Below are 26,132 nucleotides of genomic sequence, written 5' to 3'. Positions count from 1 at the left end.
ATTCAGGCTCAAACCTCATTCCAAACTAGTGGAAACATGAAACCATGTTCCTGAAGCAAGTGTATAAAACTAACCTGAAAACCAGAATAAGATTCTACACACCATCTAATGTTTATTTACTCAGTATTCTGCTCCCTTGTAGATTTCTCAATTGTTTACCTGCTTCCTCAGAAACAATTTGACTAGCACACAGGTTATTAACTCACTGATGAAACCTTTTCAATTCCTTCCAAGGGATATCAACATCTGTAAATACTTTAAAGGTAAATTAATGTCATAATGATAAATAATTTGCCACTAACAAATTTGCAGGATTTATTGCAAAAAAAAAAGTTTTAAAATTTGTCTTTTCTTTAGACAAGTAAGAGTACTTTGGGGGTTTTTCCTCTGCAAATATGACTTTTTTTCTGGGAAGGAGTGGTAGAAATTTCATATAAATTCTTATTTTCCATTGCAGCTTTCCTTTTTAGAATTCATAAATATATATATATATATATATAATAAGTTTTTTTAAGTCTTACAAAAAGACTTGAAAAATATGTACTATTTCTGATCATAAAAATGATTGAGATTAAAGCAGTCTCAACTTTCTCTCCATGGTCTCAGCACCTGGCAGGACCTACCCACAGCCTGTGAGGAGCAAATCCCGTGATGCCACACAGCGGGCACCCGGGAATGCTCTGCTGTGGGGAGCGCTGCCTCTCGGCCCTGCACTGTCTGCAGCTGCCACAGAAGAGACAAACCATGGAAGACACATGCACAGAAACAGAGAAAGACTAAATTCCCCCACTCTCACCTTCTTGTACAGCCATCTCAGTCTCACTTTTCTGTGAGAAGGTCAGTGCCTCCACTGGCTCTTCCTTTGCTGGGAGAGGTGGAGGAGAAGTACCTTTAGCAACAGGTTGAGTAATCGGGGTCTTGCCAATGGCAGGTGGCTGTACTCTAACTGCAGGGTGATGATATAGCTTGTTTCTGTGAGGGCCAGAAACCGTATAACCCATTCCACCAGGGCAGATTTCCTTAAAAGCAGCTAGATTTGGGATGGGAAAATATTCCTTTTAGGAGTCTAAAAGTGCAATATGTTGACATAGTGGAAAATATAATGACTACCACTAAAAAATTTCATCTCATATTGTATATACATATTTACAAAAAACTTCTTAAAGAGAAGGTATGCATAGCATTCTAATACGATTGAGCATTCTCCCAAAGGCATGTTCTGACTGTTTTTCCCAGGAGGTTTCCACTCCAGTTTACCATTTTTCTTTAGTTATGCTTATCTGTCAATATATCAAGATTTTTTTAAATAAATCCCCTTAAAACAGTATATCCTTTCTTTGTATAAATTTATTGTGCAAGTAGTTTTTATCATCTATATTGCATAATGAATGGAGATCACTACTGCTATAATTCTCTTTTTTGTAGAAATCAAAGGGAAAAAGCTCACCAGCCCTGTACTATAGGAGCAGAACACTATCAACCAGTATCAACACTGATCCACAGGATCCCACCTGACTACATCAGAGGCCTCATAACAGTCCAGATCCAAATTCCACTGAATTGAAAAAGGCTGGCTAAAAACAAGATGGGGATCATAAGAAGCCAAATCACTACTGGAAGAGAGGGGAAATAACCTTATTTATAAAGCTGCTACAGAAAAAGTTAATTAAAGTCAGGCAACAGCACTTGCTCTATCTCTACAGGCGCTCTATATGAACATCATATTTCACATTCTTTTTACTGGAAGAGTAAAATGAAAAAGAAATGCAAGTCAGTCTTCCTCCCCATCAAAGAGAACAGTTATAATCCTGTCAGGGTCAGGAGACCTTTAGGAGTCTTGAGGGAGCAGTGCTTCATTGTCCTTATTGCTCTAGGTAAAGCCATGTTGGGATGAAACAAAAAAGATTTAGTCTCCTGTGTGGGAATTCTTATGGCAGCCTGAGGGATCTGCCAAGTGGGGCACTGGTATGTTCACAAATCCTGTTCTGAACACATCAGGGTTTCAAAATTAATTAGTATCTAAAATAAAAGCACAAAGTAGCTAAAAGCTCTCCAGAGATGAGTTAAACTATACATTAACCAATATGCATTAACTGCACAATGTGTTCTGATAGTGTCTTAGTAATAGAAAATATGAGGGGTAAAACTAATTAAATTGAGTGGATTCAGAATAAGGAAATACTTTTTGCTGGGACATCTAAGATCAAAACTTGCCATAATACCCAACAGAGAGTGGGAATTCTGGTCAAAAGAGTAAGACAGAAAATTTGCTGTCTGTCCCTTCAGATGCATACTTAGGACATAGGAAATCTTGTTTCAGGTCATATTCTCTCAAATGAAAAATAGAAATGTGAGCCTTATGCTACTACAGCTCTGATAAGAGCTCTCAACACCTGGGCATACAAATCTGGCCTCTCAGTGTCTTTTTAGGAGACAATTTACTTTGTATGAATATTTTAGAAGCTTTTTACTTTAGTGGCTTTTATACTAACATGGGATGCTGCAGTAAATACATTACCCCATTCTGGAGTATCCCACTTTCACACATTTTTCATAGAAAACTCTGAAACATTATCAATTTAACCTGTTACAGAAAGGAACATGTTTTTAAATCATGCATGTAGTCAATAAACGGGAAAAGCTCATCAGAATTTTCTACTAGGAGATTACTTAAGTTTTTTTCATTGAGAAAAAAATCACTACAATAACCAATTCCATATGATACTCAATATATTTTTTGTGACTATTTAGCAGTCATATAAGGATGAATTCTGTGCTCCACTATACACACTATTGGGCATAAAGCCTCATGCAATTTTCTCACAGATGTGAAACACCTGCATTTAAATTGCAAGTCATCTCATAAGAATAGATTTTTTCTCCTTTAAAAAGCCATAGAAATATTATTTATCCAAAAGTGAACTGGAGTTTTAAATCCTGATCAATAATCTAGTGACCCAATGGTCATGCAGGAAACAGTGGCTTTAAAAATCTATTGAAATGCTCTAAACTGTTGGTCACTTTCATTTCTATAAGTCAAACTTCAGAAAGTAAGGAATCTGCTCATCATATCTCATAATATCTCTGATAGTAGCTGTGGATTTCCCAAAGCAGCTAGCTGGTTTGAAAATGTAAATCTTTACAAAATACTTCAGAGGAACACATGACCTGTATCACGACAGTGACATCTGCAGCAGCAGCTTCAAGTAAGCACAGTGGATTGTCACTAAAAATACCTGGGCTAACATACTCAAGAGACTGGACATCATGTATATTATAACAAGCAGTGATGCCTCTAAAACAGATTAATTTGATATTACATTTGGGAAAAAAGGTAATATTAAATTGATTTTGATTGAAGACTCCATGGGTATTTCAGTTTTAAGCAACATCAGTGAAAAAAAAGTACTTGAAAACAGTGATTGGTATGTGGTATCTTAATCTGTAACCTGCCAAAGTGAGAGTGGTCACCAAACAGCTTGATGTTTTTGAACTCCTTATATATATTTAAATAACAGCAGAGCTCCAAGGGAGCACTGATAATACAAGAAAGTTTTATGTATCAAGTAAGGAATAGCACATTCCTCAAAATGGACGGTAAAGATATGAAGGAAGATGAGAAAGCCGAGACATTACTGTGCATATCCTACTACGTGTAATACAAACTACATCCCGTGTCACACTGTAACTGAATTCTCAAAAGCCGCCACAGCCTTTAACAACTGAAGAGTATTAACTACATTTTGGGTTACTTTTCCTCTATCTAAAGTATATACTCTGGTGGTTGTTTTGGTTTTTTTAAAAGCGTGCATAACAAATTAGGGGGCAGGGCCAAGAGCTTGTATGCTTAGTGGGAGGTGCTTACCTGTTCCTGGGAGCGGACACTTCTCACAGTGTGGGCCCCAGGCTTTGCCAACACTGCAACAGCAAAGCTGCTTGCTGAGCTGCACAGAAAGAGGATGCATGCATTGCTTTGCTGCACTAACAAACCGGTAGCAGGGTCCTTTTTCTTCAGCAACTACAGGGTTATCAGCTGCAATGAAAGTGGAAGAGAGGATGGTACTGTTCACATGAAAAGCAAAACAGAGAAACACCACTAGATTTCCAAAACCACTTAAACAGATTTATATTCTGTCAGCAGAGGTTTTATTTCAAACAGCTATCTCAGATGAGAATTACAACATTAAAAATTCTTATTTTGCATCAAACGCTCTGAATTCCAGCTTACTCTAGATCAAGGATAAGAAGTATTTGAAAGAAAAACAACAACAAAAAGTAAATTCAAAACCAGCAGTTGCCAAGCTGCCACAATAAAGAGTGAGAATTGTCACTCTCACTTGCACACAGCTGCTGAAGATCAGGCACTGGCACTACACAGTTGTGTCAAACTGTCAAGCCAAAGGAATGGCCATCTATAAGCAGGCTATGTCAATAAGTCTGCAAAAGTTTTAAGTAGCATATATGACTTTTTTTTTTTCATAAAAGAGACAATTACACATTAACACTTTGTTATGCTTAGTTTTAATGTGGAAGAGCCAAAGGCCATAAACTGTGATTTGTATGAGGTAACAGAAAGCTAAGGTCCATCCCGCTTTCTAATTTATGCATCCACATTAACATAAAGTTAACACTTCTGGGTAACACATTCACATAAATCAAAAAATACAGACATCTGATTTTCAACATGACATGTGAAGCAAAACCAAAACCCAACAACCAACTCCTTTCTTCTGGTGTTCAACTGCAAAGCAGTATGAAGTTCTTCAAACTGCTGAGAAGCTCTCTCAGCAATGGAGTATTATTAACTAGTAGGATAAGATAGTTAAGGTAGGCAAAAAAAAAAGAACTCACTCACCTATGACTTGAGACTATATTTTATAAATGTAAAGATAGCTCAGAGAAAAAAGTTAGGATTATAGCTATTTTTCACTTGTACATATTCTTCACCAAAAGACGTGAAAAAATTAGTTGTTCTTTACATTGTCTTTTCTTCTTGCAGAGGTCATTGATTGTAACCAAAGTAAAAGCTAACTAACAGAGGGAAATATTTGCATTCATGTCATTCACAACTTTTCTTTCTCCTAATTATCTCTTAATTTTTAATTCTTCTTAATTAAAAGGAAAATGTGCCAAAGACCATCCTGGGCTACATCTTTATTAATTGAAACAACTGAAACCAAAGCTGCAGAGGTGGAAAAGAGGAGAGCACGACACAAAGATGATTTTGGCTGAAACTAGCAGAGAGGGGAGTGAAAAAAAAAAGTAGAAACCCCAGGCTATTGAAAAATGTACATGGGAGCTGGAGATGGCCTTGAAGATTTGGTAACAAGAAAATCAGGAAAAGACAGAAAGGATCCTGGGCAGCCACTGGTGGAGAGCAAGGTTTCCAGGACAAAGAAACAGAAAAGAGGCAGGAGCACTGAGACTGAGTAAATAAAGCAAATATGCTGAGAACATGAGTTGGGGACAGAAAAAGAAAGCTGACAGATGAGAATAATTGGGCCCAGTCAAATAAATCTTCATCTGAAATGTAACTAGCTATCTAATTTGGTACTTTGATTAGCAGTGTTACTTACGGATGCATCTTGAGAGGGTAGGATCTGGCACAAATCCCATTTTGCAGGTGCATCTGTAGCTGCCCATGGTATTCAAGCACTCACCATTAGGGCATACTCCCTGTAACTGACACTCATTGATATCTGTGGGAAAATTGAAAAAAATCAGATGCTGAAACATGTACTAATATTTTTCTTTCTTCAGAAGTACTTTTTTTTTTAATATATGAAGGATAATTGTTACAAGTTAACACTCTAATCAACACTTTTCCCCATTCTGACACGTGATTTATAACCCTTTAAAACACTGCTGAGAACATAACAGAAACAAAATTATATTTATACATCATTCTTAAGTACACTGAATTAAAAAAAAAAATACACTTTGACCAGCTTATCGATCCTTCTTCTCCTGACTAGATGATTGCTTGCACAGCTCAACACAGCTCACAAGAACATTCAAAGAGACAAGATTTAACCAATCTAGTATATTTTACAAAGGGTAGAACACTGCTTGCCACATTTAATACAGTTTTTATTAGTATTTATGTTTAAGAGTGCTCAGTGGTTCATTATACTGAAAGAAGCACAATGCAAAAAAATCTGTAGCCCAAAGGAACTTGATGGCAAGAACATGTTTCAGGGAGCACAGAACACACCTGGCATGGAAAGCATTGCAGCTGTGGCAACAGCAACACAACTTCTTAACAATTATGCTGAATGTGAGCCAGCAGTGCCCTGGCAGCCAGGGGGGCCAGCCCTGTCCTGGGGGGCATCAGGCACAGCATCACCAGCCGGGCAAGGGAGGGGATTGTGCTGCTCTGCACTGGGGCAGCCTCACCTCCAGTGCTGGGGGCAGCTTTGGGTGCCACAATGTAAAAAGGACATTGAACTGTTAGAGAGTTTCCAAAGGAGGGCAGAGAAGATGGTGAAGAGCCTTGAGGAGCAGCCATATAGGAATAGCTGAGGGCACTGGGTCTGTTCAGCCTGGAGGAGACTGAGGGCAGAGCTCACTGCAGTTACAGCTTCCTTGAGAGGGGAACAGGAGGGGCAGGCACTGATCTCTGCTCTGGGGTGACAGTGACAGGACACAAGGAAATGGACTGAAGCTGTGCTGGGGATAAGTTGTTAAGTCGGATATTTGGAAAAGATTCTTCACCCAGATGATGGTTTGGCACTGGAACAGGCTCTCCAGGGAAGTGCTCACAGCACCAGCCTTTCAGAATACAAGAAGTGTTTGAAGAACACTCTTGGGCACCTGGTGTGATTCCTGGGGATGGTGCTGTGCAGGGCAGGAGCTTGACTCCATGATCCTTGTGGGTCCCTTCCAACTCTGTGTGTTCTCTAATTCTGTGAACTGCTTTAATGAAGTTTGCTGTTACTAGGCCACCTGTGCAAGTGTTGCTTTCAGGGTCTGACTGAATAATCCCCACATTCCTCAAGCATTCGGTCTCAGGTCTGTATCACACTCATGGTTGAATTTGTAGTTTACTTACTCTTAAAACAGGACCTGTCTAATAATCATCTGGATACCATCTGGAACCATAAGTCAGCCAAACTAGGTTTTTATTTCAGGAGACAGCAACAACATAGTTTGCACTGATAATCCAAATGTCAAAATAGTAACAAAAATAAAATTTAAAAAAATCCTCTAATTCATAATTATCTGTGTCATAAATTGTGATCTCCTCTTTCAAAAAAAAAATGGAGAGAGTAGGTTGAAATAGACCTACCTTAAAATATTTACATCTATTATTTTTCCATCAGACTTTTCCTCCCTATCCTCAAGGCTAGGAAAAAACACCTACCCCTGCTGGGTAAACAAACTTCATGTGGAAGTCAGAAATTCCAGCTAGCTCTTTAAAAATCAGATATTAGTGATCTTTTATCTAAAATATATAATATTTATTATCTTTCCTTTTACCTTTTATAATACCAACCTCATTATATTTGACGTCATTGTATGTTGCTTTGTAATTCAACACCATCACTCAGGATAAGAGGTGGAATATACAAAATGTAACAGATGTGCCAAAGTTTGCATTTGGAAACCTACAGAAAGACTCTTCTTCATTTTTCGCCATAAGTCTGGCTACCTGTCCCATGACACAGGAGTGTACAGTACAGCAGACTGTGGCAGTTGCCATATTAGGCAGATTTTTTTTCCCAAATACTGTGTTGAGCTTATCCCTCAGCTCTTCCAGGGTATAATATCTTGACACCACCTGGATAAACTTCACTTCCATGCACTTAGCTGCGTGTGACAAGGAGTAATAATTTATATCCTAGGACTTTGGATGAAATGTGATGGAAACCACATGAATTACAAAGGATCAGCTCTGCCTCAAAGGAATTTTCAAGTGAAATTCCCAGACTATATGACTTTCTGACCTCAGAGGGAGTGGACTATTTAAAGAGGAGAATGGTATAAGAAAAGAGCAGAAAAAACAGCTGAAATATTTTTGTACGGTAGTCTACTTTTTGTCCCGTCCAATGTTTAAGCAGGATGACATCCCATATAAGAAAAGGAGGATCTTATTTTAGGATTGCATTAATACAGAATATTTATCAAGCCAGACATTTTCAGATGTACTTGAATTTTATGAAGTTTCTTCATCTGACTAGGTTCTTTCTTTTACCCTGAAATCTCAAAATATGATCGAAGGCATCCACACAGTCCCAACTGATCCCAGAAGAAAGATTATCACTATTCCAATACCATTATAATTTGTGAGTATTAAAGAAATTAACTTAAAGAAAGATTATCACTATTCCAATACCATTATAATTTGTGAGTATTAAAGAAATTAACTTAAATTTTAACAGTTGGCAAACTAAAGATATTATTGAAACATCCCTAAATAGAAACACAGTGATGATGCTGTAAAGTTGTTGGGAGGAAAGGGCATATTACTAATGTGCTATTTTCCAAAATTAGGCTCAACTAGGACCTAATGGAACAAAATACTCTGAAATATCTACAAGCTAATACAAAGAAAATACTGGAACACTCAAGAACCTTCTATTGAATTTTCTCTCTGTTGGCAATTTGGGTTGTCAGATCAGTCTTCAAATGCTAAACCACAAAATTATTCTACTTGCTTTGATAAAGCATTTTCTCTGATGTCAGAAATAAGCTAGAGGAAGAGATAGTATCCTTTACTCTGAGTACAGGAAAAATGTCATTATCTAGGTTCATTTCAAAATGAAAATCCTCAACACAATTACACAAATTACACATACACTTATGAACAAAAACCACATACAGATTTTGGAGGAAGAGGAAAAACACAGGAGAAATTGATACACATAATGAAAATAATTTCTCTACTTCCTACATTGTAATACCCAGACAATTTCAAACAACTTTCTCCCTTTCCAAATTCTCATTATATGTTTTTCTTTACAGGAAAACTAAATATACGACTGGGGGAAAATGGAAGCTGTCTGCCAAGCGACATACATAATGTATCACTTTTTGATGACTTTTTCTGGAATTAGAATTAGCAGAAATGTTTTGTCTCATGAAAACAGAATTTAAGTTTTACATCAGTAAGGAAGACAGCTTATTTTAAATAATGACAATTTGACTTAGTCTTTTTACTGAAAATAAGAACTGTAAAATATAAGTCTTCTTTGTTAACTGTTAAAATACATGGCTATTTACATATATGTTAGCATGAAATGGATGTCACTTTTTCTTTCTATCAAGGAGAATAATTCTACCCTTCTACATGTTTTTAAGCAAGGTAAGTAATTACACGGCTTAACATAAGTGCATTTGTATTTTGAATGTTAAAAATGATTAATGATGCATTCTTCACTTATTAGATAATATAATTTACTTATATACATCCACCTTCCTTTTAAGGAATGTTTAAAAAATCTATAGAGGGATAAACTTTATTATTTGAATATTAGAAGTATAAATGTTTCAAGGCATTATTTCCTGGAGTGGTTAATTTGTGGATACATGGGATCTTCCTATAATTCATGAATACACAGTCATTCTTCTTTCCAAATGATTCAACTATTCTGCAGGAAACATTCACAGATGCTGTCATTATTGCCTCAGTATTCAACCTCTTTACAGATGAACTGTTCTTGTATGTCTTGTACTAAAAACATAATTCCCCATTCACATGAGCTCTGCTATTGCTATTTAATGTGGACACTGCTACATTTAAGTACCAGCTTATATGTATGTAAATATCAACTAAAATTTCTTCTAAGTTACTGATGCAGATAGGCCTTTTGCTAAATTTGTACAATTTTTAAAGTTAACTTCATTGTACATGTGCCAGTGCCTCAGCATAACTTAATTATAGAGCATTTTAATGCCTCCTTTCCTGGTCATGTCTACTCAATGAGCTCACAGAATAACTGAGCTGATGCTCTATGCTGAATTACACAAGCTTGTCTAGGGATTCCACAGAAAGCCAGAAGCTGATGATAAAAAAAAATTTTAAAACCTCAAATTTTCAAAAGAAACATATATACACATAGGAATAGTGTTTATTTAACAGCTTGAGCTGAAAAAAAGAATCCTCTCGGATTTACTATCCATTTCAAACTGTGGTAAAAGGCAATCTATCCAAAATGTTTCCTACCACCTGTTGGCCTGCCCAGCTGTGCAAATTGCATTGGAATCAACTTGTTCAAGCAGCTTGAAAGGAAATCTGATACAATATTAGCAGACTTTTTTCTTAGCCCTCTATTTCTTATATATGGACATTAAAAATATTTCAATTTTACACTAGCATAGGAATAAGAATTCTTGTAATGCTCCATTGTAAAAACTAGAGAAAAATGTCTGAATAATATCTTGTGCAGAAGTACAAACTCAAATTACTCCTGAAGCATGATGGCATGCTTGAGGAGTAATTTGATCAAATGCCTTCATCTACACAGAGGAATTACTAAGGGGCTAGGTAGTAGTACTATAAAACTACATATAACTTTCCAAAGACCAACTCAGTATAGACTTTCAGTTTTTGAGAAAAGGAGAGCAATTAAGTTCCACTGGTAAAAAGCCTCTGTTCCAGTGATACAAAAAAAGAGAATTTAAACCAGGAGATATTCCACACAGCACCTCACATGGCTCCATAAAGAACTCTCACAGTAAGCACCGTCATGTGTAATTTATACAGAACTGGTAAATAAATAATTGATTTTTAACAGTTGGTGTTTGATAATATGAATGACTTGAGCCTTTCTCCAAGGTAATAAATGGGTATAACCCCAGTGGCATGAAAGAAGCATTGTCAATTCTGCACTGACTGACAGCCTGACTCTTTGCTGTTACCCTTTAGTATTATCCATGCCAAATATGTGGAACTGCTCCTTGGCACACTGTGTCCCTGGATTTAGTAGTCCATGCTCATGAAAGTCTGACTCATCCTTACAATCAGCTGAGATGGCAGTGGAAGCCAGATGCCATCCCAGCGGCCCTGTTGGTGACTGCTCTCACAAGGTCACCCAAATACACAGAAGCTTTGTCACAACCAAGGTCTTAACAGTGATGCTGCAACACTGTACACTGTACACAGCACTGTACACACACAGCTGAGGCTGCTGTGGCTCAGCTCCTCCTTTACCCTTCTCTAAGCACAGCTTGATATATGGTGAGGTCAGCCACCACACTCTCCAGAGCCACCACCGTGCTCCCAGCTTCAAATAACCCAGACACCGTAACCAAACTGCTGCTAATCTGTCCCACTAAGGCGAATTTAAAACAGGCTTTCTTAACAACAACAACAGTTGGTGTTTGATACCTTCCCACACATTTTTATAGGTCTTCTGGGTGTTAGGTCAGCCTGCTCTCAGAAAATGCCATGTGTTAATGACTCACTGCCACTGAATTTCCGGGTGAAAAAAAGCAAGCTACAACTGCCATTTTCTAACTGCATGCCTGCCTGCTTATGTGGAGAGAACAACTATGAACACAGTACTATCTTCGTGAATTAAAAAAAAAAAACAAGAAAAAAACAACCCTCAGAACCAACCAAGCAAAGCAGGAAGGTGGGAACAATAAAAGATGGTGCTCATTTAAACAAGTAAGCACACAGTAGCATTGAACTTGTTATAAACCATGATAATTATATAGCTTTATTAAGTTCAAAAAGAGATTCATCTTCAAAGAACTTTACATCCATTATTAGAAGATAAAAGATGGAAATGAATAGATAGGCCAGATAATAAAAAGAAAATTTACTTTGATCATGTCTTTTCTGCTTGCTTTCTATGAATGTTCCTAAAGAAATTTTATTTGGATTTTTGTCCAGTGTAAGGCAATCATCAAGATTTCATACTAGAAATACCCCAAAGCACTTTACTAGAATCTTGGTCCACATATATTTAACACAATCAGACAAAGAACTGTTTTTACTCATGACCATATATAAACATTTGCATGGGCTGAGTATCACAGTACTAAACTAAATTTCGTTCAGTCTAAGTGCAGGTAATAGTTAACATCACCTATTTTCTTCTAATAACTGTGATTTAGAGAAGGACTAAATACTTCAGCAGAAATAAAAACTTGCAGGAAGCTTCTGAAAAACAACTGACCCCTATCTGTTACTCTTCTCTAAGCAGTTCTTGCTTGCCTTAAGATCAAAACCCCCAGTGATTTTTCAACATCTCCACCTGTATTTCCTCAAGTATGGATGTACTTGTTCAGCTCTCTTACATACACTGCACACTGGGGAATTGTGGTGACCAAAAAAGAAATGCATCAATCAAAACTTCAAATTCTGTCCTAAGGCACTTAAATTTCAGTGACAAACATTTCACACCTAATGAAAGGTTTCCCTCTCGCTGATGTAGAGGTATTTATGTCACCAAAGTACAATTGCAGTAGAATCTCTTTCTCAACTGAATGATAATGCACAGAACTCTCTGCTGGAGGGGAAGACATGCTGCAGAGGGTCTTAATTTCCAATATTCTGCTTGCATTCTCCAATTCTACACTGTTTTAAATTAGATTAAAACAGTATTTGTGACTGCATTAGCTGCTGTCCAACAGTTCTTTGGTTCTTTACTGGAAACCTACAAGCATCTACAAGCACGTTTCCTTGAGCAATGTTATACCTAATTCAATCACATCCAGGAAGTGAATCATTTCAGCTTTATTCCAGGATTAATAACATTTAACACAGCCTGAGTACCCTTTATCCAAGAATAACAAACCATGCTAAGTGTAAACATCCAATCCTAGGAAAAATTCCCGTGCCAGCTTAAAATGAGATCTGTACCTGTCACTTACTGTTGAAAGAACATGCTTTGCTTGGTGACTGTACAGCATGCCGAGTTATTTAGTACACCATAAAGCTCCTTTAATTTCCCCTTTTACTGAAATAGCAAGCAAATATGGAAATGCCCCACAACCTGCTTCTGTTCTACACATTAACAGGCCAACACAACCTGAAGGTGATGGCTGCTACAGCCAAGCAAAGTGGTGCAGGACTGATGATCAGCAGAGAGCTGCTCTGCTACAGAGCACCCTACAAAAGCTGATGGCTGGAGTATCAGCTCTGCAGCATTTCCCTCTGGCAGCTTCCAGCTGTAAGGCTATTTAGGAAAAGAAGTTTGCTGTGTTTTGGCTGTGTTAACCATTACAACAGCTTCTCAGACCACCCAGGCCCAGCTGGCCTAATGCAGAAATGCTGAGGTGGTGTAAAGCTGTCTTCTCTGCCTCCAGACTAGTAAGTCATTCGGACACACCACTGCCCACCCTTGTTGGATAGTGAGCAATGCCCATATTTGGTCACAGAATGCAGGAATTTCAAACATTCCTATAAAATTAAATTCATTCTTTCATTTCCAGGCTTAGCACATTGAATTTATGTGTATCAAAATCACTGCTGCTTGGAAACTTTAACCACATTTAAGTATTATCTTAAAATTCTAAAACCAAACGTACGTGTTTATGATTGTGTTCTACAATCTTCTAATATTACATTATTTAAATCTATCTATTCATTTTAAAGAAAACAATTTTACTCAAGAAAAGCAGTCCATGAATTAAAAAAGGTCAGGGGTTACTGCAAGAATTTTGAACAATGTAAATGCAAAAAAAATAGCCTTTTTTGAAAGAAACCACTGCTACTATTGATGTAAATAATGCAGTCAAATTTCAGGAGAACTGATAGCTTGGAAATTATAAGTTCCACTATTAAAATGGGACTGGGGTTTGATTTTATTACTATTTAATGCTGAAGTAACTAAAAAAGGCATTTAAAATTTTTATAAACAAGGATGAAGAATGTTAAATGATTTAGTAACAATTTAAAAAATAACCCCTCTTCTGAAACACTGTATCTCACTTGTATCATTGAGTTTTCTAGATTACAAATTTGGTAGTTAATTTTTTGATTACATTAATTAATATAACAAAAAACCAATGAACGAATCCAATTTTCAAAGTCACATTACAGGCACTAGAAGAAAACAACATAATTTCACAATTTTTAATACAACACATAACAAGGCATGAGAAACTAAACACGCAACTGCTTTCAGCTAAGACAGTCATGATATCCAGAAGGTTCTTATAAAAATTGGACCAAGAACAGGAATGCCCAGAAGCAGGGATTTCTAGCCAGACCACCTCAGCCCTGGTAAGTTCACAGAACTATTCAGAATAAACTTGTGGCTAGAGATGCACTGCAGCCCATCTCACCCCTCGGTCCCAAGTGCCTGGCGCTGCAGGACACAAGCAATCTCAATTGCTGACTACAGGCCTAAGCACTGTGGAGAGATAAATTTCTGAAGGGGGACTTGTACAGTTAGCTCTGAAATCCCACCTCGAGGCTTATCAAGAACTGACTGACTTTGTTTAAATTACTAAGTAACAAAACCAAGTGGAAAATATTTGTCCCCTTCTGATGCAAAGAGAACAACTTGCCTTTCAATAAGTACCATGCACCCTTAAAACACTCCACTGCATTTAAGAAAAGAAAGCTGTCTAGATCAATTATATACTAATTAGAATTTGCCAAACTATTTAGGCAACTTCTTAATTAAAAATGACCGAGTGGTCAGTCATTAAATGTTATTTAGTAATATCTGCCTAGATAGATGTTTTCATGCTCTAAGTGCATAATAAATCATGCCGTAAATTTAGACTGGAACGTAAAATTTATGTCAATTGTGAAAATTTGATACATGCTGGTAAGTTAAATCCTAGGCTTCACTGCGAGTGCCATCTGACTGATTGACCCCCAAATTGACTCAATATGCAGGCATCAGTTTTTATTCTCCTTATGAAATATCAATTACAATCAATTACCTATTAACACCTCAGAAAATACCGTTCAAGTTGTTTCTGCTATATAATTAATATTAACCACTATTAATATAACCTAAGAAAAATACAATATCCAGATTTTACTGCCTCCATTACAGTTGATTGTTTCAATAATAACTTGATTAGTGAGAATAAGAGGTAGAAGAAACAAAAAACAAGGCTTTGTTGTTAAATAAACTATTGCAATGTTTTTTTAAATCAGAGAAAAAACAGTTGCTTATTCTAAGAACTGACCTACTGATTTCTGTGAGCTAGCAGAATAGCAGCAGAAGAAATCAGTCCAACTCATTTTGTGCTTTTGCGTGGAATTTACCGGAACGCCAGTTTGCAGCGCCGCACTTCTCAAACACATAATCAGTATCCAAACAGCAACCCAGCCCAGTTTCTGGAGATATATTTATTTCTCACTATGATCATCACAAAAGAACTTCTTGGAAAGAAGATTGTTGACTTAGCAACATTAAACAGCATTTCTTATTAATGAAGCTATTTTATTACTAAAAAGGAGTGAAATAAATATACAACATGCAGAGAAAACAAATTTATTACTGTAATTTAGGGACAGATGTAGGAGGGAAGAATATACCTTCAAAATTTATCTTAAATCATGATGAAGTCAAGGGAAAAGTGCTTCAAGTCCAAGTCCCCCGAGCATGTGATTATAGAATTTGATCTATCAATATACAAGTACTAGCTTCTACAAGCTCATAAACATTTAATTTTAATAATATAGGGACTTTCCAAGAACTTTCATGGACTTTTTACTTCATTGCAAAACAACAAGTGTTCAGGTATTTTTCCAGTTCTTCAAGATAAGATTTCTAAAGTGCTCTGTTGGCAATATATTAGTTTCCTGAAAAATGAATCCAACCTTTTCACCAGCTGTTTTTTCCATTCTATTTCAGTTTTCCAAGAAAACCATTAGCAGACTGAGGAAACATTAGGTATAACTTTAAGCAGGGAACCAGAAATCAGCATTGCATGTGGATTCTAACAAAGAAGTTGCAACACTGATAAGCTGTATTTTGGCTCTAGTGACAGCCTTAGGGCATCCATGTGTGTACATGTAATAAATCACCCCATTGAAAACATAATTACTGAGGGGGAAAAAAGACTTCTTGATAGTAATTACACTAAACTGCTTGAATTAACATACCCACAGATGGTTCTTTGTGGTCCTACTTACACATTAGAGAGAAGAATGCTTGATTACATTAGTTCACTCACTTGAAAGGAAAAAAAAATAATGATCTGGTAATTATTCACACTAATACTCCTTAGTTGATGAAGCCTATGTAGATTTTTGACTGCAAAACCAAAGTAGAACAAAAGGTTAATTAGGCTTTTAGGCCTGAGTTTTCAAAGGCAGTGAAAGTTGGACAACATCTAGGTGAAAAAACCAACCTCTTTTAGCTGCAGGCAGGGATTCAGAAACATATTCCCATTACTATTTGGTCTGGCAGCCCTGGCCCTTTCTGAGCATGGACACAGCATGTGTACCCTTTCAGCAAAGAATAATTTAATTAAAACTTACACTTGCATATGGACATGCTGTTCCACTCCCAATTTAATTGTAAGGATTCTTAAAGGAATATGAATACTCCCACGCCAGCAGCTCACACAGTTTTCTTCTGCCGTCTGTGCATATCACTAACACAGACAGCCACAGCTCTTTCTTCATTAGCCCTGGCTTCTTCTCTTACAGAAAAGCATGTCTGCTTCAGATAAACAAACAGGACATTTCTGGCTGACCCATTGAGAAGCTCATGCTAATGACCATTTCAGGGCTGCAATGCACCCTGCCAGCAGCTTTCACATATGAAGCTAGCTTTCCTGAAGAACATTCAAACAGAGGTCAAAATCCTGACCCTCTGAAAGAAAATGGTAATCTTGTTACTTACTTCAATAGGACTAAATACCATCATGGCTTTGTTTCATGGGGATTCCTTCTCCCTTTTGTGTCTCCTTATTGGAATGTGCTAGTGAGCAAATTACACACGAGCTATTTAAACCTCAGTAAAGCAATAAGGGGAACCTTCAACAGCCACTACCAAATTCCTCTCCAGAAAGTTAGGAGATTGTCCCCATCCTAAATTCATCAACAGTCTGGTAAAATAATCCTACTATCATTTTATGATTAAACAATACATTATAGATTTTCATGTATCAACTACAAATTAGAGTCCACAGCTCACTCTCTTCTGGGATAATGACAGCAGTATAAAAACAAACTGTTTAAAACCTCATATTTCTTGCAATTTTAGTCATGTAGTACAAAAATGTGTCGGGGAAGAACTATCAAAACCCAGTGCAAAACCCAATGATCAGCCTACCAGGTACAGTTCTATTTCTGTACGCTGCCATGGTGGTGCTCAGTTCTCTCTTATGCTCCTACCCACAGACGCATGTTCTCTCTTTATCAGCCTGTCATTGCTCAGTGAAACAACTTCCTGGCCTATTTCTGGCAGCAGACCATTTCTAACTGTCCATAACCCCTGAAAATGGATCTTAGGTTCCATGAAATAAGGTTTGCCAACACCTAGGTTCAACCTCTTGAACCAAGCTGAATGCCCTACTCACCTTGAAATGCCTGCTGGGGAGCTGCTGTCTGAAACCACTGTGTGCTCTGTGGGGTATACACATGAGTACTGAATCTCTCCTGGATCATGCTCAGAGGGTTGCATGAGGGCACTAATCCATCATGGCATCTTCTAGACACTTTCTAGGGTCAAAGTTAGAAAATCTCTCTTTTGCAGACTCTGATAAACCTCATGACTGATATGTGGAACAAGAATATCTCTTTCAAAATAGCTGGGACTGTCTTGCAGAAATGCATCGCCTGCATGTTTAATTTGAGGTACAAAAAGGCTGCCCATTTACATCTGACACTCAGTTCCTTCACCTTTTCACTTGGCAGTCCTCATTAGCAAATTGCCATCAACATCTCCCCATCCCTTTTACTTACTAAGAGGACTTTACAGTCTTCCAGTGCAGAGCAGGGAACAAGCTCTTGAGATGCAATTGGCAGCTCTCCTCCATTTACTTTTTTAGTGTTTTGACTCATCCAGTCCTCCAAATGTCCCTACCCTGCAAGCTGGTAAACCACTAGGTAGAGACCTGAGGAACACACAGGCTCAGGTAGCTGCAGATAGCAGCTCACATCTCCCTCAGCAGTGAAACAGCATGATGTTTGTGTTTAGTGCTCTACAAACTTCATTATTTTGGTGGGCAAATAATTTATTTATGCAACTGGCTATTGTACATTCCCTCATTAACAGGCAAAGTGAAAATTTTCAGTTAAATAAGATTAAATTTATGTCCAAAATGCTTACAAATATCCTTCAACATAAACTGTTCTTTCATTTTATCCAGCTCTTCACCAGCACTACTATTTGTTTGGACCTCTTTACTGCTTGCAGTATCAACACTGATCAAGAGTGCTGGCCACAGCAGTATCAGCCTCACTTGAACTAATTTTTCTCTTTCTTCCCAAATCTCTCTCCAGAACACTGCTGCAAGATTGCTTACATTGTCTCAGAGCTCCTTGTTCTTGTGCTGTGCCAAACCAGTCAGACAAGCAGCTAAGCTTTTTCCTACATCCTCACCTGGCACCTCTGTGCAGTGCTCCAAGATACACAGACAGAATGAGCATTTGTTTGTGCTCATCTCTTCAGCTGATCAGATAGAGATGCTACAGACCAGCAGAATCCAAATGTCCCAAGCTTTGCTTTGTAGCTGCATGATCATGCGGACCCCACAACCCTGTATGTTTTGCTAACTTCTGTATTTGCCAGCAGGCAATAATAATCTCAGAGTAACACAACTAGCCTGTGTCTAACTCCACACATCCTCACCTGCACTATGCACATTCTGGAACCAGGGGGGTCACTTTACATGGCAGCCAAGTACTCATTCTTTTCATCTCCACTTGCCAGGGATGTTATCTGGCTTTTGTCAGTACTGTTGTGCCTATTCTCTTAAGTCCAAAAGAATTGTTCTCTGATTACTCTATACTTTGTGGTAACAAAAATTGTTCTGTATTGCTAGTTTCACCTGACTTAACTGAATATGTCCACAGATTCACTCTTTAGCAAAAAAACCTGACAAAACAATGTATTTCTACAGTAAAAGAATCCTTATGAAGTCATCTTTATATATCACCAAAGAAAATGAGGGTATACATAAAAGTTTCAGAACTTATTTTCCCTGGAGGAAAAAACTCTCTCTTACAGAGTTGTCAATATTTAGAAAGCATCAAAAGTATACTCAACATTTTTTCCCAAATATAAATCAATGGACTCAAATAATTGATCTAAATCATCAATATCAAAGAAGCTGTCACAGAAAGTCAGTACTAAAACTAAACACAACCAATTTGGGTGCTATCATACCTTGACAAAATGTAGCATTGATCCTCTTGTAGCCTTGTGGGCATTCCATCATAGGACCGTATCCATGGTAAGCTGAAAAAAAAAAAAATACATCAGTTAAATACTGATCACTCATATGCTTGCAGAGCCTGACAGCTAAATTATTATATAAGTATGTTTAAAAAATTGTAAGGTTTTGTGAAAAAATGGTTAAGCAAAAAAGACAAGTTAAATTAAAGATTGTACAGGCAACCTTAATTCAATCTTTGTCAACATGTGTGCCACTTAAGTCTTCAGTTATCCAGTCAAATTTGTGTTAGAAAACCAAACAAATCTTTGAAATCAGGATACCTTTCATCCTACTTGTTCTGAAATATTCAAATAATAATAATTACTTTTGCAAACCAGCTACAAATATCATGTTTGGAAAAAGTAAAGCTGAAGATTCATTATGGAAACATCTAGGATTTAGCTAACAGAGCTGTTGCATTTTAGAATACTAAACTTCATTTACTGGCTGATCAGTGCAAACAGTCACAGACATAATAACACGGCAAAATAAATACTGAATTCAGTTTTGCCAAACTAGAAAGTTTTCAGTTAACCAGCTTTTTATTTCTATTGATTGTTTCTTTCCTTCGCTTAAGGTTGCTTTTCAGGCTACAGAAAACCATTTATTGATTCTTGAACATCATAAATGCAAGCAGTAACTTTGTATAGTTATGCACTAAAAGCTAACTTCTTGGCAAAGCCCAGCACTTTATTAAGCATATAGAACTAAACTTTTGGCACTATGATCACATAAATGCTTTTAATAAGAGTCAAGAGAGGTTTTCATAATTTCAATGTTACAACAGAGATACCTTACATTTTGTCAAATCTTTTGTTTAATTTCAAAAGTGTTCCAAATATTCAACAGACAAAACCCACCAAAACTCACCAGATTAATTTGTTTCCATCTTTACTGTGTACAAGCTATCAAATAAGACAGAACAACCAAGTAACATAATGCCATTGATTGGCTTCCCTTCACATAATACCTGAATTGCACATTTATCCCTGCAGCTTACTTTAAAGCTGGCACTTGGTTGACTGTAATGATGGGGAAAAAAAAATAAGGATAACTGCTTTAGCTAGTTTTAAAGCGTTGCCTATTATTTGGAAAAAATTAAGTGACGATCTTGAGTAGGAGGTTTTGGACTGAGATAGTTTTATTTCAAGTATCAGTGAATTATTTAAAATAACTGCTTAAATAAAACACAGATTCTCCTTAGATGTTGCATAAAGTGTAAAATGGTTAAACACGCATAGTAAAAATACAGCAATGTTACTAGACTTCTGGACACATACTTTTCCATCTTTACACTGACTACAATCGTGCTAACACCAACTACAACTTGAAAATTTTTTCTCTCTACTCAAGTGGCAGCTACACATTTAGTTTCTAAGGCAGATTTTTCAGTCTTTTCCTAATGTTAATATTAAAACTAGTTGAAATTTAAGGAGACTTCCAAAAGCACAATGCATTAGTCTACTTCTGATCCCCAAAAGTGTCAATGAAACTCCTAGTACTCATGATAGCAGATTCAAACTCATAATTGCACTCATTATGTCCTAACTGATTTGTGCTTGCCATAACAGACCTGATTTAATCCACACTAGAACCAGGAGAGTCTCTGTAACTTTCTGTGGCCAGGAATGGTACCCTGCAGTGCAGCCTGCTGAATGAAAACAGCTTCCAGTTGTAGATGGAGACCAGCCCATAACTGATGCCAGGTCTTTTCCAGTGCTGCAGCACATTTTCCCTCACAGGGTGACTCAGCTGCTCTAGGAAGTGCAGTGCTGGACTGAGGTCAGAGATTTTAACCTCTCCCTCCTTCCTCATCCTCCTACTCCCACAATAAACAGGAAACTGGCAGCTTACTAGCAGCTGTTTTCTTCCTTTCAACAAAGAGCAGAAATATAAGCAAGTCACAGTAGAGAAGCAGCTTGTTCAGTGATGGCTGGAGATCTATGTGGGAGCTGAATGGAGTGCAACATTACTTACCCTTTACTCACCTAACAACATGTTTGTAATGACTAAGTCAGCAAGAAGCCTGACCAATCCCAACACTCCCCATGTAACACAGAAAGATGCTTCTTCTTAAAAGCGGTCTTCTGTTAGAAGCCCTTAAAAAAATGGAGATGTGTTCCAAAACTACTTTTGGTTTTCAGTAATACTGAACAACCCATAAACTTACAGACATGGCAGCTATCTAAGGCCAAGGCACTTACATTTGCAACAAGTCAGGAGCTCTGACTGAGCAGTGGCTGTTACCCAAAATACTCAAGTCCTTACAAAGATGACAGAGCCCCCTGTAAGACCATGGGAACAAGACATATGCAAACTTATGCACGTCCTTAAGTAGTTGATTGAAGAGAGAAGTACCTGCTAGTGACACTGGAGTATATGCTTAAATATTTTGCTGAAGTGGGTTAGGCAGAAGATCACAACCTGATTACACATTATTATAAAAATGTGTCCACTTTTAATGAAGTCTATGAGGCATAAAACCATAAAAGTAAAAGGAAGCCTGTTTGCTTCCAAAATATCTACAATAAAAAGGGTAACACCAATTTAATGAAATATCAGAACAGGTCGGAATTATATGGGAAGAATGTGGGACTAACTTAACCTGGTGAGACACATCTATAGATATCACTTAACTGACAACTTACTATTTATTTACTTGACTCTAAAGTTTTCCCATCCAATATCATATAAATTTATGTCCATAATATATGCATATTATTTTTACCACAGAAACATTCTCAGTGTTGTAAAAATAAAAACACTTGATGAATATAAATCCTTCAGCATCCACTCTAGACTTCCACTAAATCTTCTAACAAATTTACATTTATCTTTGGAAATTGTTTACTCTACAGAACCGTAACACTTCGATACTGTCATGAGGTTCAGTTTGACACCTATGCCCAAATAATACTTGGAAGAGATCCAGATCCAGAAGAGATTTTCAGTTTTCAGGTTTTGTGCCGCAGCTCAAACTGAACACCTATAACATTTTACGATGCTGTAAGATCAATTAAACACCTGCAACACACTAAATGTATCACCTTCAATTCTAAAAAATCTAAAAATTCACCATTTGCATCTATGTAGCATTGCCTTAAGACGTGGCATGATTAAACAGCATCATGCTTAGAATCATTCCTAAATCAAATGTTGTCTAGAGAAAATACATACAACTGTTACTAAACTTTGTCAGACTCAATGAATATTCTTGAATCGTACACGTACCAAATCACACTCTTGATATGACGACACTGTATTTTAATTTGGAAAAAATAGATAGCGCACCCTTCTCCTCCTCCCTTCTTAAAACAGTAACCTACAGTGAGAACTCCCACCTAGAAAGATGAGAAATGTGTCCTATTACGTCAAGGAGTCACAAATCCTTACTTTCCAGGAATGCTTTAATTAGAAGAAGAGGATTATTCCAAGTGGCACCATTCTCTGTCTCCTCCTGAAATCATACAGTTACATTCAAAAAAACAATTCCAAATTGAGCCAGAAAGCAGGAGTGAGCATGACTCATACTGTGAGTAATTAAGGGCTCTGGGAAAGAGACTGGGTTCCTAGATCTGTTCCAAGAATTGTTTCTACATTTTATGGGTTAGGGCATCTCCTCATAGGTATAAAATGTAGATCAGAAATTATTATGGCAGATAAAGGAACTCTGAAGTGTCCCATCTGGAGCAAGCATGCTAGTCATTAAACTTTTGTATAACAAAAGGACACTGCTCATCTCATTAGCATTTAAAGAAATTATTCAGTGCTTTGAAAAAAGAGTGGTAGACTTCCCTTTAGGAGAGGTTTTAGGTTGAGTTCAAGCACTTCTCTGCACCCACTCAGGAAGCACCTGTGGATCAGAAGTTCATCACAGTTTCCCTGTTTGCTTGCTTTTGACACTGTGCTGAGCACTGTGCCATTAAGCAGCTGCCTGATCCACACATCTACTGTGGATTCCAGGTTGAGACAATGAATATTTTACCTGAACTGTGAAGAATAAGCAAGTGTGCTTCCTTTCAAATCAGGCACCAAAAATTTGTATTAGTAGCTCCAATCAATTTTTGGTTGAAACACATTTCAGCTCTTTTCTGATTTTTCTCGTATCACACCTACATCCAAAAATAAGCAACATTTCACTTGTCACTATGATTCTGATGAACTAGATTTCAGTTGTAGCTCAATTGCATCGCCTGAACCCTTCTCAAACTCTGTCAGGCTGGTGCTGTGACCACTTCCCTGGGGAGCTGTTCCAGTGCCCAACCATCCTCTGGGTGAAGAACCTTTCTCTAATATCCAACCTAACCCTCCTCTAACACAACTTCAGGCCATTTCCTTGGGTCCTGTCACTGGTCATCCCAGAGCAGAGATCAGTGCCTGCCCCTCCTGTTCCCCTCACAAGGAAGCTGTAACTGCAGTGAGGTCTGCCCTCAGTCTCCCCCATGCTGAACAGACCCAGTGACCTCAGCTTTTCATCATACAGCTTCCCCTCAAGGCCCTCCACCATCCTCATGGTTCTCCTCTGGACACTCTCTAACAGTTCAATTTCTTTCTTATATTGTGTCACCCAACACTGCCCCCCAGCACTTGAGGTGAGGCTGCCCCAGCTCAGAGCAGAGCAGCACAATCCCCTCCCTTGCCCGGCTGGTGATGCTGTGCCTGATGCCCCCCAGGACAGGGCTGGCCCTCCTGGCTGCCAGGGCACTGCTGGCTCAGGTTCAACTTTCTGACTGGCACTGCTCTCCAGCCTCTCACTCTGCAGTCTGTACATACATCCGGGGCTGCCCGGGGCCAGGTGCAGAATCTGGCACTTGTCTTTGTTCAGTTTTATACTGTGGGCACGTATGCTCCTTTTAGAAACTGTATTTACATGCTACAGGAATAAAATAGATACCTGAGACTTCTTAACTATGACCTTCAAACACCCAAGGAGGCTCTCTTTCTAAAGCATGTCAGAAGATAGACATACTCAAACACACAGAATGTTTCAGGAACTAGCAAATCAGACTGAGTTATCATAAATTTATATCAGTCTCCTATGGAAGGAGGAGACAGAGAAATAGGAGTAATAGCATATTTTCTGCTGAAATTGTATTTACATCCACATTACGACTTTCAGAGAAGCACATGCTTCCAAAAAAATCAAACACTGAACATATTTCCAGTATTGCTATCTGAATAACAGGGTCCCTAGAAGAACTAGGTAAGAATGACTGCAATTTAATGACCTATTTTTGGTCCAGTAAATGCAAGTCCACTCCATCTGCAAAACAGAGATCACATTATCTTTTCCCATCTTTCATTTAATGCTGAAAATATGACATGACACAGAAGTATTATTATTCCTGTGCAACAATTATAGAATTCACAAAAAGTTCAAGATATTATCCTCACCAATCATGCAAATAATACTAAATTCTTTTCTCATTATAATATGATGTCAAATCCTAATAAAATGCTGAAGAAAGTCTTTGTCATTGTCTAATTATTGGGTAAGATATTTCAAAAGCAGAGGAAAAAAAAGCAACCAGCAATTTAGAGCCTGGAAGACCTTGGCTCCAAACATGGAATTTCATCTGCAGTCCCAAGAGGTCACCGCATTCTCTCCAAGCAGAAACTGGCGCCTCCCTAATTCAAGATTTCTCTGCAAACTTAAAAAAAAAAAAAAGAAGTCCAGCTGGAAAATCAATGTGATTACTCTTCCTGCACTGAGTAAATGCAACAGTCCATCACTAACTCAAAGGAGGAAGAAGCAGGGGAAAAACCCTATGACGTCAACTTTGCTGGCTGCACCAAGTGCCTGCATATTGTAACTCTGTTGGCATGCAAGGGAATTCCAGTTTCTACAACCTGTCCCTAATCAAATCATAGCACATTTTTTCTACTAGGTTCCTTCGGTATTTTTCCTTCTGAAAAAAGGAAAATACTACTTGAGCGGAAAAAGCCACAAGAATAACAATAAAATAGCACTTACATGGCTTCTTGGGACATTTCTGGCATTTGTTAAAACCCCAGGAAGTACCCACGGTTCCACAGCAGTCTTCTTGCTTGGAAAGGCCAGGAAGTGCTTTGCCACACTGAAATAGTCAGGTGAAGAATACTCTGGTTAGTGATACTGTACAACACTCACTTGCAGTACAATGTTCTTTTTCAGTCATTTTGGGTCAATCTCTTGCTGAGACACTGAAGATTCAATGGAGTTCCTAACTGAACTAAAATGGTGCTCACACATTGCAGAGGCTCTCTACACAGGCATGAACACATTAAAAGACATTATTATCTTCCCCCATGTTGCCTTGAAAAGAAGAAGAAAACAGTATGTCATAGGAATGAATGAGTATATTTCTAAGGTAGTAATTCACCATTGGCAGCTATCGTTTTCATCATGAAAACATGCTTGTCCACTTTTTCAAAAGCTCTATGAATTATCTCAAATACCTTATTATTTCTGAGGTCAATTTCCATTTCCCCACCAATCAATAACATACTTATTACTCTTCATAATGATAAGACTATTAATATTTGGAAGCTTACAACATACTAGTTATGTTCTTGACTTTCGCAATTTTCTTCCATTTTGCATGGTAAAGAAAGCTTAAATGTATTTCAGCTGCAGACATTAAAAAGACCCCTTCAAACATCTAAACCTGCTAATTTGGTATACAATGAAAGACATAAAGCCCAGGAGAAGTCCACAACAGCTGCACTTAGTAACACTTTCAAAGCAAATGTGATATAAATAGGCACTGCAGCAAACAATTCTAATGTGCTGAAGTGTGAATCCTCAGTATGGCGTGAATAGACTTTCCCTAATCTAACTCTGCTTT

At 37.7% G+C, this 26,132-nt stretch overlaps 1 protein-coding gene across 1 annotated transcript in view; it reads right to left on the bottom strand.

Annotated features, from left to right (window-relative positions):
• LTBP1 (latent transforming growth factor beta binding protein 1) overlaps positions 1 to 26,132 on the bottom strand; it is a 187,590-nt gene that overhangs the window by 64,926 nt on the left and 96,532 nt on the right. Inside the window, exons 8-12 of the mRNA XM_058019741.1 lie at positions 25,280 to 25,382; positions 19,257 to 19,328; positions 5,577 to 5,699; positions 3,866 to 4,033; positions 797 to 1,030 (exon numbers count right to left, since the gene is read on the bottom strand). Coding sequence (XP_057875724.1) covers positions 797 to 1,030; positions 3,866 to 4,033; positions 5,577 to 5,699; positions 19,257 to 19,328; positions 25,280 to 25,382 — 700 coding nt within the window. The remainder of the gene's footprint in view (positions 1 to 796; positions 1,031 to 3,865; positions 4,034 to 5,576; positions 5,700 to 19,256; positions 19,329 to 25,279; positions 25,383 to 26,132) is intronic.

This window comes from Melospiza georgiana, chromosome 3 (genome assembly GCF_028018845.1).
Source record: "Melospiza georgiana isolate bMelGeo1 chromosome 3, bMelGeo1.pri, whole genome shotgun sequence".
In the NCBI taxonomy this organism is placed as follows: Eukaryota; Metazoa; Chordata; class Aves; order Passeriformes; family Passerellidae; genus Melospiza; species Melospiza georgiana.
The sequence above is the reverse complement of the archived record's forward strand: the minus strand, read 5'-3'. Positions and strand labels throughout refer to the sequence as shown.